This window comes from Trachurus trachurus (assembly GCF_905171665.1).
Source record: "Trachurus trachurus genome assembly, chromosome: 13".
Lineage (NCBI taxonomy): Eukaryota > Metazoa > Chordata > Actinopteri > Carangiformes > Carangidae > Trachurus > Trachurus trachurus.
In genome coordinates this window covers 36,992,909-37,009,450 of record NC_139892.1, presented here as the reverse complement: position 1 = coordinate 37,009,450, position 16,542 = coordinate 36,992,909, and the positions used below count along the sequence as shown (strand labels likewise).

General features: G+C 43.1%; 2 protein-coding genes across 2 annotated transcripts in view; one reads left to right on the top strand and one right to left on the bottom strand.

Annotated features, from left to right (window-relative positions):
- The window catches only part of plekhg2 (pleckstrin homology domain containing, family G (with RhoGef domain) member 2), a gene marked incomplete at both ends in the record, with an annotated part of 75,961 nt that extends 65,418 nt beyond the window's left edge, over positions 1-10,543 (bottom strand). Inside the window, one exon of the mRNA XM_083985765.1 lies at positions 10,073-10,543. Coding sequence (XP_083841891.1) covers positions 10,073-10,543 — 471 coding nt within the window. The remainder of the gene's footprint in view (positions 1-10,072) is intronic.
- The window catches only part of triap1 (TP53 regulated inhibitor of apoptosis 1), a 171,016-nt gene that overhangs the window by 141,542 nt on the left and 12,932 nt on the right, over positions 1-16,542 (top strand). The gene's annotated exons all lie outside the window — the stretch shown is intronic.

Here is a 16,542-nt window from a genome sequence, read left to right as displayed (position 1 = left end):
GGAAGTCTCGACTGTGTGCTTAACAAAGACTGATTTTTATTAAGAGGCTAGAGCCAAGAACCGATTACACCAGGGGGGTGGGATTACCTGACCAACTGGACCACTGCAGAGATATGCATAGATGTTATGAATAGCGTATTTCGTTTGTAATGCTAATCGATGCAAGCACAGTTAAAGCAGAAGTAAGCGATCCGGTGGTTTTGGCTAACTTCTTGTCAGCCGATGGAGTTAGCAGTCCCCGCCCTCGTCCCTACGTCACCACATTCACGCGCATCCCTTGGCTGCACACACAGAGAGGACCGCCCCTTTATGCCGTTCTCTCTCCTCATTGGATAAAGGTTGTAGGATACAAGGAAAGTTTTCTCCTCGGCTCAGAGCAGAGCAGAGTGACTGACAGACCCGTGTTTCAGACCAAACACTCTATAGAAGTGATTGCTGTCGGAAGATACAACTATTTAAGACTTATATTAACACAAATATTCCGCTTACTTCTGCTTTAAAGGTACCATCCCAGGCGGCTGGATTTACTGGACTAACGATTTCTTTTTCGAATCGCACACCCGCCCCTCCGTCCAATCAGGAATCACAAAAACCACGCCCCCATTGCTCGGCTCCAGCGCGTGTTCATTGCAGCCGGAGACTGTTGTATGTATTGCACCACAAGCAGAGCGGCTACAGCAGGCTGCCGCTGTCATGTTCTTCTATGGGACAGACAGCACTGAGCTTGCTTTTTAACGGTAAAATATTAAAAAATAAACTGTACAAAGGTACATTTACAACTGTTAGCCTACTGAATTATTGTACATAAATGTCAGTTCTCAAACAAAAGGCAAAATCTTTTTGCTTCAAGGTTTTATTTGTCAAGATTAGCCTGCCATACAGTAAAAATACCTACATAAAATAAAAAGAGGAGTAAAGCAATATATTAAGTGGGAATATATAGGCCATATTTAAGCATAAAAGATGTTCGATCAAACCCACATAGTTTTAAACAACGTTCAAAACACACACAGCCAGTATCACAACTAAGCACAAAGCCCGCTAGCTTAATGCTAACGTATAATGCAAAACCTCATAGACGGGCTAACAGAAATTAGCCCGCGGCAACCGACAGTAAAGCTGCATAAAAAATAGCAGCATACATAAAATAAAAGAAGAGTATTAAGCGGTAATATATATATTTAAGCTTCAAAGATGTTCAATCAAACCCACATAGTTTGAAACAACGTTCAAAACACACACAGCCAGTATCACAACTAAGCATAAAGCCCGCTAGCTTAATGCTAACGTATAATGCAAAACCTCATAGACGGGCTAACAGAAATTAGCCCGCGACAACCGACTGTAAAGCTGCATAAAAAATAGCAGCATACATAAAATAAAAGAGGAGTATTAAGCGGTAATATATATATATTTAAGCATCAAAGATGTACATAGTTTTAAACAACGTTCAAAACAAACACAGCCAGTATTACAACTAAGCATAAAGCCCGCTAGCTTAATGCTAACGTATAATGCAAAACCTCATAGACGGGCTAACATTAGCATTAGCATTGTGGCAACCGACAGCCAATAAAGCTGCTAAAAGCTGTTTTAAGTCTGGCTTTGGCACTGTTAACACGTCACAGTTTAATCCAGAGTCTGTGGTCAGTTTATAACCTTAACCTTTGTTAGGAAATTTGCTCCGTTGTTTGGGAGAAGTGCAGAGTCTGTGTGAGCCCCCAGTACAGGGACCATGGCAGCTGTCACAGCAGCAGCAGCAGCCACTCCACTGAGCTGATCTGCCCGGCGACCTCAGCAATCCCAAGGGAGAAAACGAGCCACTTCTGACGGTCTTTCATACTTTCAATAAAAGTGTTAGGTTTTTGGGTGGTGGTTGACTAGGAGGTGCAGTTGGAGGTCGGATATCCGGCTGGTCCTTTAGCTGTGCCATGACGAATTTCTAGCTTTCTAGCTGCTGGCTGGCTGGCTGTGATGTACTGTGAAAAAGTGTAGCTACAATCAAAGTGCTTGCATACTAGAGCCAAGCGCAGAACAGCGTGCACGTTGACTGACAGACGGGCCATCCAACCAAAGTTGTCTGAGACTAATTTGATTGGTCGGCCACATTTTAGTCCCTACTCCTTACACAGATGACCAAATTTCGTCATTGATATGTCAAACCACTAATAGCATCAATTACTGTCTAATACTTAACCGATATACTCAGATTTTTATATTTTTGCCACAAAATGAGCCGCCCGGGATGGTACCTTTAAGCTAAGTAGCCAAGCTAAAGAATGGCTTACGTTCATTTAAAGGGATAGTTCAAATTGGCCCATTGGAGTTAGATGAGAGAAACCAAGAACTTCCATGAGCCTCCGTAGCGTAGCTCTGAGCAGCTCGCGGCTCTGCTCCGCCGATCTAAAAATAGCTTGCACCGACAATTAAAGGTAACGAACCTACTAGTCAGACACTGCCAAGGCAGCAGAGGCACAGCAGCTTCAACACTGCTCTTCAGAGACCTGTGGGTGGCATCATCGAGGGTTTTATCCATTTCTTTTGGTTATTTTATGGAAATAGACCAAGTTCCCACGAGGAGAGTTAACATAAATAAATGTGATCTAGTATCTGTTTTCGCATGATACATCCCCATTGGCAACTGCTGTTTTGTTTTGCTCTACATGCTATGACACAGCGTTCTGACAGGCCAGAGATATGCAATGAAAAATGCTCTGAATGGAGGGAGGGGTGTGTGCATGTGTGATGGGGCGCATAATGAGAGGCCTTGGCCACATTCATCACCTTTTAAAGGCAACAGGAAATACACACACACACACACACACACATACACTCGAGGGCATGGAGGGAGAGAGGGTAACAGAGTGAAGAAACAGCCAGAGAGAGATGAGTGAAAAATGATAGAGCTCAAGAGGAAGATGAAGACAGGAGGAATGAGGAAGAGATAGACGGAGGAGAGGAGCAAGAAAAGAAGAGATCATGCAAAAAAAATGTAGCGTGAGAAAATGAATAGAGGAGCAGAGGTCAGTAAGAGGGGGACCATGGTCTGGATCCAGGTCTAAATCAGTGAAGAGTATCTGTTTGTTTCAACCTGCACAGCTTTTCTGGCACTGGTCACATTATACTTCTCGGCCAATCGCTGCGAGTCACATCTGTTCTGATTGGAGCATATAAGATCATACGCTCTCTATTATGATTTTATTACAGCTTTTATTATCCTTGAAATGAGAAAGGAAAATATAATAAACAATATCATTTTACCCCTGTTACCAGGTAGAACAGCAAATCATAGGCATGCTTCAGCTGCATGAATAGCTGTTGTACCATGAAATGACATACAATTGTAAATGTTTTTGTGCTTTTTTTTAATAAGATGATGAAAGCAGCAAGTGAGGACCTGACAGAATCCAGAGAAGCTGCATCCGATACAGACGCCCGAGCCACCTCAGCTGGCTTCTCTCGACCATAGGTGAGGGTATAGGAACCTAGATGGGCCGGTAAATCGAGAGTTTCACCTTAGGGTGAGCTCCTTCTTCACCACGACGGACCGATACACCTGTCAATCTCACGCTCCATCCTTCCCTCACTCGTGAACATACTTATGTCCCATTTTAATCACTTCCACTCAATTTTGGCCCTATGGTACTTCTCATAGAAGAGTAGAGTGTCCCAGTTCTTTTCAAGAACAAGGGGAAGTGTTTTTCAACCCTTAAAACCACCCCTTAAAGACTTAGTGCAAGATGAAAAGCAGCAAAGGCGTCTTCTGTTTTCTGCATTTGTTCTTCATTGTTTCATCAAACGATCAAGATCTTAGGGTAAGATCTCTAATTCTAACACTTCTCACTTCATCATCAAGGGGAATCTCCCTTTGGAGACCACTCCAAACCAAGTGCTAGTGTTAAAGAGATAGTTCAAGCAAAATTCAAATTTCACTCATTATCTACTCACCCTCAAGTTATCTGTGGCTTCTCTGAGTTACAGGGGGTCTCAGTGTAGCAGTGCATGTCCATATAACGGTTGCAAATGGATACCAACTGTCTTTGTAACAAAAAGACACACCGAAAAACATCCAAATACCTCCATGCTGGACAGACCCTGGTTCGTCCAAATTTGACCTCCATGCTGCTCGTATGCTCCGTCCAAATTGGACAAACCAGGAAGAGGAGCTTCCGCTACAAACAAACTTGAAACATAGACTTATTTAATTTTTTTCGGAACAATTTCTCATTTCGGGGCTTCAATACAAGACGGACATTACATACGAGCAGCATGGAGGTATTTGGATGTTTTTTGGTGTGTCTTTTTGTTACGAAGACAGTTGGTATCCATTTGCAACCGTTATATGGACATGCACTGCTACGCCGAGACCCCCTGTAACTCAGAGAAGCCACGGAGGACTCTGAAACTTCTCCCAGCCCTTAGTCCACATGAGGGGGAGGAGATCATGAGTCCAACTTCAATTTTGGGTGAACTAGCCCTTTAAGGGAGGAGAAATGAGACTGGGCCTTAACCTCTTCCACATGAGGCAGGAGCTCTCCTCTGACCTGGAGGGGGGCAGGTCGAGAACCGCGGCCTCGGACTTGGAGATGCTGATTCTCACTCCAGCTGCTTCACACTCTGCAAACGGCCGCAGTTTCTGCTGAAGGTCCCGGCTGGAAGGAGCCGACAGGACGACATCATCTGCAAATGTTGGTCTGTTGATCTGATTCTGATGTATTGTCTTCATGTTACGCTGCGTGATCACAGACCCGTTCAGCAGCTGGTTCTAGATCAGCAGCTCGGTGTGTGAACACAGTAGTAAAACACCCTGCGACTGTAGGAAGACAGTCTGAAGTCTCCCTCTCTCTCTGTCCTGTGCTCCTTTGTTCACTCCTGCTTCCTTCCTCCTCCTCGAACCCCCCTACCCCCCTCAACCCCGTTCCCCAAATCCTCTCTGCAACCCCAAATTCACCTCCTCCTCTGTCTTTTCCTTCACATTCCTCTGGCTTGTTCTCATTTTCCCTTTGCGTGTGTGATTCTCTCTCACTTCTTCTTGTCCCTCTCTCTTTTGTCTTTCCAGCTCTCTCTTCATTCTCTCCTTCTTACCTCTCTTGCTCCCTTTCTTTCTCTCTCTCCACCATCTTTTTACCCCCCACCCTCTCCCTCCTCCTCCTCCCTCCTCAGCTTCCTGTCCCACTTGGCTGCAGGTCAACAGCAGGATCCCCGGTGAACCCAACGTCTTTCTTTCGTCTACCGCACAACTGAGTTTTTACTCTCTTAGAAATCTACACAAAAAAAGAGTGCCCAATCAAATGAAATTATTTCACTTACTCTTAATTTAGTTTTGCTTATTTCAGCAGTTTCCCAGAAACATCTGGAGAGAGACAGATGTGATTGATAAAGGAATGAACCAGGTGCAGTGATCTCAGAGCGCTGGCAGCACAGTTTCACTTTTATGAGACAAAAAGTTTCTCAAAAAGTTTGTAGAAAAATGAGTTTATGAGTCGATCATTGACGGAGAGCTGTACTCTCCCTCTCCCTCCCTTCTTTTCCTCTTTCTGTGCGTCTGCATTGTTATCATTACTCACGCACACACACACACACACAAACACACACAAACACGCGTGCACACAGACCTATTATGGTAGTTGGTTCAGATTCCCAGCGAGCGTGACATCATGTAGCCTCAATCAAAACCAGACTTCAGCAAAACCTCCAATACCAACACACACACATACACACACACACACACACACACACACACACACACACACACACACACACACAACCACACTTATCATCTAACAAACCTCCTTTACATCAGGACAAAGGAATTCTGGGATTGTTGCTTTGACTCTCTCGCCTGTAAAAAAAAAAAAAAAAAAAATGACTTGAGTAAAAAATGTGACAACCGAAAATCACTACGTTTTTGACTGTTGATGTTTTCCCACAATGCAACACAGAAGTGAGCCCGTGTCCGCTGGTGTTGCAGCAGAGTCTCAGTGCATCAGTACTGGAAACATACGGTTGGTTCCAGAAGTCTGTGGTCTCAGACTTTTGGATGCAACTTGCCCGTTCTGTTTGTGAAGTTTCCAGTTTGATTCGCTAACATTATGCAACTGTCAGAATAAGACACTGTCAAATATGGACAGGATTTAATTTTTCTTAAAGGGATAGTTCAACATTTTGGCAAATTGGCCCCATTGCCGCCTATAGTCATAGCAGTAGGTTCGTTACCTTTAACTGTCGGTGCAAGCTGTTTTTAGAACGGCGGAGCAGAGCCGTGAGCTGCTCAGAGCTACGCTACGGAGGCTCGTGGGATTTCTTGGTTTCACTCATCAAACTCATCAAATACACAATCCAACTACAACAATAAGTTGTGACCTGCACATTCACCACGCTATGAGATAATAATGGAACGTTGCGAGACCAAGTTGTTTTCGAGGTAAATACAGAGACTGCTTGATGAAAAACTGTCCCTGAAGGCAATGCGCATCAGCAGCTTTACATGAATGTACCTCTAAAACAACTCTGTGTGGTAACGTTGTGTTATTATCTCATAGCGTGGTGAATGTGCAGGTCACAACTTGTCCACCAAAGCGTTGTGGAGTTGTTGGATTGTGTATTTGATTAGTTTGATGAGGGAAACCAAGAAATCCCATGAGCCTCCGTAGCGTAGCTCTGAGCAGCTCGCGGCTCTGCTCTGCCGTTCTAAAAGCAGCTTGCACCGACAATTAAAGGTAACAAACCTACTGCTATGATATGATGCTATTGTGATGTCACAACAAAGCAGTCACTGCTCTTGGCCACGCCCCAAAGCTCCGCCCACCTGTACCCACTAACCAAAACTCAGGAGGATTTGGTTTCTGCATTTGCTACCTAATATCTGCCGTATTTGCACTGGCTCACTCATAAAACAGTCAACCAATCAGAAGAGAGGCTCAGAGCCATCTCTCCATAAAAACCATCAGGGGGCCACGAGGCTGTTTCCAAACCCTTGGAAATAAAATCAAACATTTGCAGTAATTTTCTCATGTTTTGTTTGTAATTCAGTCATGTCTTCTCATCTGTCTTGTTTGCATTGGAGGAATTTCTCCCTGGTGACACGTTTATTTTTCATCCTACAGTATTTTTTTAGGGGATGAGGGAAAATTGTAAACAGGTTTTTGAAAGAGAATGAGCTAATGACTCTCTGATAAACCGGCCGCAGTGACGACTGCATGCAAACATGAGCCCTGTGCGGTTTAGAAAGTGACCTCCAGATGAAAACAGACTCAGGAGGGATTTACCAGCCAGAGACGAAGAAAGATGTGGTGGTGAGAGAAGAGGCTGGAGGTTCATCCTCCGCTGAAGGTCAGAGAGAAGAAACTGACAGACAGCTGATAAAGCTGATGACAGCCCGGCCCCCAGTGTGTGTGTGTGTGTGTGTGTCGTGGCACAGGATGAAAGCAGCAGTAAATTTTCTCTTTTACTTCAAAAGGATATTTCACACTCCAATTGGACAGATGGAGGCAATGCGCGCACACACACACACACACACACACACACACACAGCCTGGCTGACTCCTGCTGCACCTGGACCAGTGATGGATGAATCACATTCACAATCAAACGACCGAGTCAGCGAATTCTGTCAAAAACTCTCAATTTTTTCATTCAAAACTCTCTTTAAAAAGTTCAGTTTTTCTCCCTCAAAGAGGTTTGAACGTGTGCCTGACACATTCCCCGGCCCGGGTATACTGATGCTGATTTCCCATGGTGCAACAGGAACAATAACAGTAGTACAGCACTCATTGAAAAGTAGTTGCACGTTTTGTTCTAGAGTGTTTGTTTTGTTAATTGTTTGTTCTCCCTTTACCTGCCTCATCAAAATAAAGTTAGATAAAAATTTGAGTTTCATTTTCTAATTCATTCTATGGAACAGATCTGAGGTGGAAATAAAGCAATGTTCAAGTTTAAAACAGTTTAAAAAGAAATACAAAGATTTAATTCTTATGAAATATAGAAATTAAGAAGGGGTTACTGGTTATATGTAGCTATTCTGAAGAACACATGAAGAGTTCATTTGCAAAAGCAGATAAAAAATAATTAATAAAAAAATTCTAGAATCTTCATTTTTTTTTTTTTTATTTACATAAGGTGATATCAGTCAAACCAAAGTTGAGTGACTTTGAGATGTAACAAAACAGACATATCTCAAAAAAATAAAGTTTTATTGAAAACAACACTATGCAAAGAATAATTACAAAGCCTCAGTCAATTTTTTTCAAAATGGCACTTATCTGCTTTTGCAAATGAACTCTTCACATGCATATCTATATAATATGTTTACACTTCTAATGACACATAGACCGTTATTGAGAGGAAGCAGATTGTTTCTATTATGTTTTAATTTATGTAATTTATGGAGAAGTGGTGGGAGTAAATAAGTTATGTTTTATCGTGCATTTTTTGTTAGTCTGCCATGTCTTTGTGGTACTTCCTTTGTTTTATCCTATACATTTGTGTTGCATATGTACTCAAAATAAACACTTGAATTCAATTCAGTTTTTTGCAGGTGAAATTTTGACAAAAGTCACGAAATATGTCAGTTATAGCCTGTTTGGAAGAGAAGATGAATATTCAGTAGACGACGGTCGGTCATCATACATTATCCTGTACAACCTCAACCACAGCTGTTACTCTCAAGCACTACTACTACTGTGTGTGTGTGTGTGTGTGTGTGTGTGTGTGTGTGTGTGTGTGTGTGTGTGTGTGTGTGTGTGTGTGTGTGTGTGTGTGTGGAGGCCTGCTGCAAGTGAACTGGCCTGAAGGCATTCACACCTGGCCAGTAAATCTAGGCTACAGCCAGCTCCTCCCAAACGCTAACACACACACACACACACACACACACACACACACACACACACACACACACACACACACACACACACACACACACACACACACACACACACACACACACACACACACACACACACGGTGCTCTGTACTGTGGCCTCTCCACTGAGCCTCTGTTTCTGTTTGTTTACTACAGTTACTTTAATGAGCAGCAGCACTGTAAATACACTGTCACCGCTGCAGTAACGAGGACGACCAACCACACACGGTGTGGTAACAACTAGAGCAGCACACGTGACCACAGAGCTGAGGTCTGCTGACGTACTGAGGCCAACAGCAGAGGGGCAGACCAGAAAGGTTCAACTGCTCTGTTGAAATGTCACTTGTACCTGCTCATTTAGGTGGAACAGTTTGTCTCTTTATCATTTAACTCTGTTACTTAACTGTAGTTGGCTATTATTGTTGTTGTTGTTGTTGTTGTTGCTTTGCATATACAGAAGAGGATTAGGGTCACTGTGAAAAAAAAGTGAATTCTGACTTTAATCTCATAATTCTGACTTTAAAGCAGAAGTAAGCGATCCAGTGGTTTTGTCTAACTTCCTGTCAGCAGATGGAGTTAGCAGTCCTCGCCCTCGTCCCTACGTCACCACATTCACGCGCATCCCTTGGCTGCACACACAGAGAGGACTGCCCCTTTATGCCGTTCTCTCTCCTCATTGGATAAAGGTTGTAGGATACAAGAAAAGTTTTCTCCTCGGCTTACAGCAGAGCAGAGTGACTGACAGACCCGTGTTTCAGACCAAACACTCTATAGAAGTGATTGCTGTCGGAAGATAGAACTATTTAAGACTTATATTAACACAAATATTGCGCTTACTTCTGCTTTAAACTCACAATTCTGACTTTAATCTCAGAATTCCGACTCTGAAAAAGTCAGAACTAACTTGTTTTTTCACAGTGGCCCTAATAGTGGCGTATGTATGTATTATGTATGTATTAGTGGCGTTGGGGCAGATACAGTTCTGGTACAACAATGCTTTGCTGGACACTGAATAACTGCATCACTGCCTCTATTAACATGAAAACGACCGATATGTATTTGATCACAAAATGGAAACGTTCCAGGAAACAATCAGGGGGTGCAAAATAAAGATTCTGTTTCAGGTTTGAACATGGCGGTTTGTTGTTTCAAAGCAAAGAAATCAGCACAATGTGACAAGTTAACTCTGAGATGAGGCTCAGCAGCTCTCACCTCCACGATGCTCTTCAGATCTCTGACGTAGGCTTGCTCCGTCTCAACGATCTCCATCATAACTCTCTCCAGCCGTGACAGCTGCCTGGGCCTGGCCGGCGCCGCCACCGCCACCACGCCGGCTGCATGTCCACCTCCACCTATCGCCCTGGCGACACAGACTCCCGCTGCGGGGGCTCCTCCTCCTCCATGTGGCGTGACGAGGGGAGTGAGGTCCAGGCTGATGTCCGAGCCGTTCCTTTTGGGCGTGGAGGACGACGAGGAGGAAGAGGAGGCGTTGTAGGTCGGCACGGCGCCGTACGGCAGTGAGGAGGAGGAGGAGGAGGAAGAGGAGGAGTGGGAGGCGTCCTGCAGAGAGACCGAGGAGGCGGAGGAGGAGAGGGACAGGGAGGCGGGGCGCTCGCCGTCCGAGCAGACGGTGTTGACGGAGGTGCAGGAGGAGGACGAAGCTCCTCGGTCCCCGGACGACATCATCCTTCCCACAATCCCACTCAGGGACGAGACTGAGGAGGGACGCTTGGCAGCTGGGAAGAGACAGAGAGACAGACAGGTTGGTTCCATCCAATGAAAAGTTACAATATGAAAGATGAAATAATCACCTCAGTATAAAGAATCAACAACATTCTTTGGAACTAATGACAAAATAGATAGAGGCCCTAACTCCCAACTAACACCACATCCTGACAAACAGCCAGCGAGCGAAACAGTGACGAAATCTCACGTGAAGGTGTCCTGATATGTGACGTAAACAAACTGGTGCTATTTTTAGATTCCTGGGCCCTCATTTATCAACGGTGCGTAGAAAAGGTTCTAAATTCTGTCGTAGGAATGAAATTTAGAATGTGTGTAAGTACAAAAAAATCCGTATTTATCAAACGTGCGGACACCGGTCGTACGCACACTAGTAAGTAATCAGTGATGATAAATCCCACCTGTTCCTTACTACCAGGGTTAGGGTCATTTGCATTTAGAAACGCCTCCAATTGACCATATATGGTAGCAACAATCCCTTTAATAATGCGTGAATGGATTTTTTCCCCCACACCAAAATCATGGCAAATTGAAAATATATTTTTTGATTGAATAATAACGACACAAATCTACCTGCATACTTTTATAGCTTGTCACACCAATCATTCAAAATGTCTGCTAAATTACTAATTGAGATTTTTTTTAAATTAGGAAACAGGGAACATGTGTGAAGTTGCTGAACACTGTGACTCCTCCACTGGGTTCTATTTGTAGTTTCACTGTTCTACCACTATATTTTGTGTGTACGCATGGTCAGAGTTGTGCTTAAATTTACGCACGATCCTAAGCACAAGTAGCCTACAAGTTGATAAATTCCATACTTTGCGTGGGAATGTTCTTACGCACTCATTACGCACACATTTGTGCGTACGCACGGTTGATAAATGAGGGCCCTGACATTTCCTGTTTTTGACATCTTGGACTGAACTAGTAAAATGTATTTCTCCTCGTCCATGCTTGCCAGTCGGTTTTTCTCCTCTCTCTGCTAACTAGCTTGTCAACAGGAAGCAGGGTGTACTTTTCAACCGATAAGAAGCGTTTAAGGGCGGGACACCAGCGCAAAATGCCATTCAGATAGAGAGAGAGCTTGCTCGCATCACTGTCTTGTCGCTATGTCAGGATGGGGTGTAATTGCAAAAATGGACAAGCAAAATTTGTGGCAAGTGTCGTCTCGACCACTTGTCACTCAAAGAGACCACACCCTGGACTTTATATAACTTAAGTCCTTTGTCATGTAAAGTGTGTTATAGAGTCGATGAGCCAGACTGAACTTGGGCACAGCACTGTGACGACACTTTGGTGCGTCCAATAGGATGGACTCCCTCAGTTTCCTGATAGGCTTCTTCAGCCTATACCTTTTCGGTTAAGTCGTTTTTTTTATGTGGCTTTGTACTGTTGCTATTGATTGACCAAAATAAAAAAATCAAATCAAATCAAATCAATCTTCAGCAAGAATCATGAAACCTTCGCTCCTGGACACTCCTGTCTTGCCCTGTGGTTTCGTGAACCCACTCCCTCCCTCTCTTTGTGTTTGCTGCTACTCGTCTCCCTCTTAGAAGAACTAATGATGGGATTTTCTTCTGCTTATTTGTCAGATACACAGGGCATCAAACAGGCATAGGGGGAAAGAAACACTTCCTGATGCCGTTTCCATCACCAAACATGGCATCCTATGTGAAAAGGCCTGAAGGGACTGGCTTCCTGCTGGAGCCACACTCTAGTGGTCAGTAGAGGAACTGCACTTTGTGTTGTCTTCATTTTTGCCGCTTATCTTTTTTCATTTGTGAGGAAATGTTTCGTAAGTGAGTTTTGTAAGACAGAGGTGCAACAAACCACCTCAGACGTCACCACAGCACAATATGAAGAAGTAACTGGGGCTGAGCAACAACAGCAACAACAGTAGCTTCACTCAAGTACATTAACACACTCGTTCATTACAACAAGCTGAATATGAATCATCATAAATAACAATTTTTATGTTAACTTTGATTCACAAAGTTAAATTAGTTGATGATTTGAATAATAAGTCAAATCATGCAGATTTCCACTGCCTGCAACTGTTGCAGGCTGATACACACCTCCCACACTGTATTACTAATGTCTGACTGAGTTACACAGCTGTCTGTTAGACACACACACACACGGGCCACACACAGGTGATGTGTGTGGCCTGTGTGTGTGAAGTAAACCACCCAGACACCTGCACTGTTAAACTATTTCCTAAAACCTGCTGCATGGCTGACAACTCTCTCTCTTTCTCTCAAAGTGGCAAAAAACCGCTACCAACTCCTTTTTCAAATGATTTTCTGAACTTTTTTATGCAGACGGCACATCTGGATAGTGAAGCTCTCTATCTGTCAGGGTAAACAGGAAGTGTGTGTGTGCAGCAGAGCGCAGCACCTGAACCTCGCCGACTGACACGATGTTAATTCTTCCCTTTTCTTGCTTCTTCTGTGCAAACGACAGCGGTGTCTGAGCAGCAGAGCAGAGCAACACCTCAATCGTCGGTGTGTTCCAGATGTCGACCTATAGGTAGCCTATATACACTCTGCAGTGAGGTGATCAGTGGTTGGCCTATAGCTTCACTAACCACATCCTGGCTGGTACAGACAGCTAGCCTAGTTCTGTCCATACACCTACCAACACCAGTACACTCAGTAACAGATGAAGATGAACTCAACTGCAGCTTCTAGTGATTTAAAAGCTGTAACCCAGACACCGACAACCTCTAATCTTTACAGCACCGACACTGACTTCACCAAACCAGCATCAGCTGCTTGTAGCTGTCTGCCTCCTCCACACATTAGCTTCCTGTTTCTCCACAGTTGATTAAGAAACTGTGAAATGTTGTCAGAATTGCAGTTAGTTAGACCTTGGACCGCCACTATCTAATCAGTCCATCCTTATGTCTAGGGCTGCCCCCAAATAATGGACCAAGCATTAGTCAACCAAAAAGTCATTAGTTGACCAAAATTTAATTGGTCGATTCAGGGCCGGCCGCTGGCATAAACACTCTATGCGGTTGTTTAGGGCCACAGCCGTTAGGTGGGGGGCCACATGATCAGAAAGGTAGGCTACTGGGGTTCATTCTAGTCATTTAAACATCCTGAGGTCTGCACGCACGCTACAAGCTTTATATGTAATGTGGAGTCAATATTCAGCTTCTTTTATCTCACATTTAAGACATTTGGTGAAGATAGAATGGCAGAATGACAACATTTGTGCTCAAAATGCAATCTTACAAATTTTCATTTTAGACTTGTCTATTACTGTATTCATATCCTATTTCAAGCACCAAAACAGTTCATTCTCATAACCTAAGGTGTGTTTTCACAAGGGATTTGAAAATTTTCAAAAAGACATAAAACACTTGAGTATTGTTACATCTGCAAGTATCTTAAAAAGATAAATTTAAGAAAATATGTAAAAGTCGAGAAAATGGCCTAAAACCTCAGAGGGCATAAACATGTCTGTATTCAGTTTTAACCAATGATTTGTTGACCAGTGTTTGCGCTTAGAGTGGGCCACAAACAAAAATCTTGTTTAGGGCCACCAAAATCCTAGGGCCGGCCCTGGGTCGATTGATCGCAGGAAAAAAACAAAACGCTTGGAGCCATGTCTTTTCAAAATCATTATGACTGAACTGTATGAAAGGTTGATTAGTCGATTAATTGCCCTAAATGACAACTATTGGTCGACCAAGAAAATCTTTGGTCGGGGGCAGCCCTACTTATGTCCAACTGAATGTTTGTGCCAAATTTGATTGATTTCTCAAGGTGTTAGTGAGACATTAGCTGTGTCTCAATCAGTAAAGGGAACAGCGCTTTTCCAGTAACAAGTAATCAAAAAAGTTCTCAGAAGGACCAGCCCAGTGGGACACAGCTGTGTGTGTGTCCACCAGGACCAGATGGACAGATGGAAGTACTGACAGAACCTGGAAACATCCCTCCTCTGGCTCTAACTAGTGTCAGTCCACAATCTGATCTCTCATCAGTTAACATGGACTGGTCAGTAGGCCTCTCTGTCTAAGCTACTTTATAGTCATTGCACTGATAAAACAACACAACAACATTTAGACTGGCATCGATCCATCCATAAAGCAACATTTGTTAGTAATAAATAATGTCATGTCTTAGTTGCTAAGTGTATTAAAATAAATAAGTTCCTCAAAATAGGCATAACACATGACCCTTATCATGAGAAAAATAAGAATAGCATAATAATACAAATATTTAACAACATCTAGCTGAAGTACCCACAAGAACTTTGGATATTCATCTTTCATGACAGGAGCAAACATAAAAACTTGCACTGTGCGCTCACAGTGTTGATTATGAGGCGTCCTCCTCCAATGTGAAAGGGACTTTAATGCTGATCTTCAATACAAAAATCTAAAGCTGCAGTTGTTCTGATTCAAACCTGAACACCAGGAAAGACCTATAGGCGGGTGCATATATGAAAAAAAAACACCTAACCCTAAAAAAATTCTAACAAAAGGTTTCCCAGCTGTTTTATAGTATTAGATGTCCTTAATAACATAGTAAAAGTTTACCAAAGTTTGACCACTAGAAAGGTGTTATTTTCAAGATGGCGTCCAAAGCCTGGGGAGACACCAGAGGTGAATAGGGTAACATTTTTAACTAACAGATATCACCATGAAACTTCCCAAGTTTATCACTTACATTAAGACAAATATTTTTTGTATTACACGTTTTGTCAAATTGTATGTTTAAATATGTAAATGAACCTTTTGTTAGAATTTTTTTGGGGTCAAGTCATATTTGCACCTGACTACTAAGTGCTGCTCATGTCCAGCACGGCAGACAGCAGCTCCTCACAACACCATGAGGATGGATATACAAGAACAATATTTTCTTTTCTGGAAGTTTCAAATTGTTGGGGTCAAACTGATGATGATGACATTTGAAGATGACAGGTTACCAATATAATTTTCTCTTTTCCTCTTATCATCACTTCACAAGAGCCTGTAATCATTTCCACCAGCCCCCCTCCCTCCAGACAACCACACACCTGCCCCGACTGTGAGATGGAGAAGTATTTAAAGTTCATTAGTGTTTGAATTCCAGACGTCCTGGCAGGAGGAATTTCCTCGCACACCCGCAACACCCTCGATTTGTTTTTCCCATTTAAGTGACTTTTTAGCGCTTCGGCAGCTTTATAACAGAAGTGCAGGTTCTTACAGGAACAGCTGGAACAGCTGCCAACAATGTTGTAAAGCAGCGAAACCTCCTCATACATGTGGTATGTCCACACGGTGAACGGAGTGTGGACGTGTGGTTTAAAAAAAAATGTGTTGATGATGTTTCATTTGGAAAACCACCAACATATTTTCTGGGAAAGTTTTTGGCTCTTTGCAAACTTCACTGAAAGATCGAACTCAACCACCTTCAACTGTTGGAACCTGTCGTCACCGGTTCACATGGACATACGTCACGATGATGTTTGATTTGATCTGTCTCCAGAAAGAGGAATTGGGCCCAAATGAGCTCCAGTGGGTGATACATAAATAGATATGAAGTTTTCCACTTCAAAATCTGCACTGTAGCGTTTAGTGAGAGCTCATTTAGTCACACTGATGTAGTGACGTAGTAAGTCTAACCGAATCTCTCACTGAACAGCTAAACTAATTTTGTTATTAGTGGTTTTCAAAGACAAACAGCTCAAGTAATGCATAACACACACACACACACACTGAGCAGCAGCAGTCACAGCCATATTTAGCCATGGCATTCACACATGCTTCAGTTCTGAGTCGACATAATTGCAAAAGAGTGAGTCAGTTGTGTGAGCATGTGCATGTGCGTGCGTGTGTGGCTTCATTCATGCTTCCTGTCTCTGGTGAACTGTGTCTGTCTCTGTTCTGCAGGAGATAGAAACACTAAACCTGAATCACCTGAACTGCATCAAACCATCACACA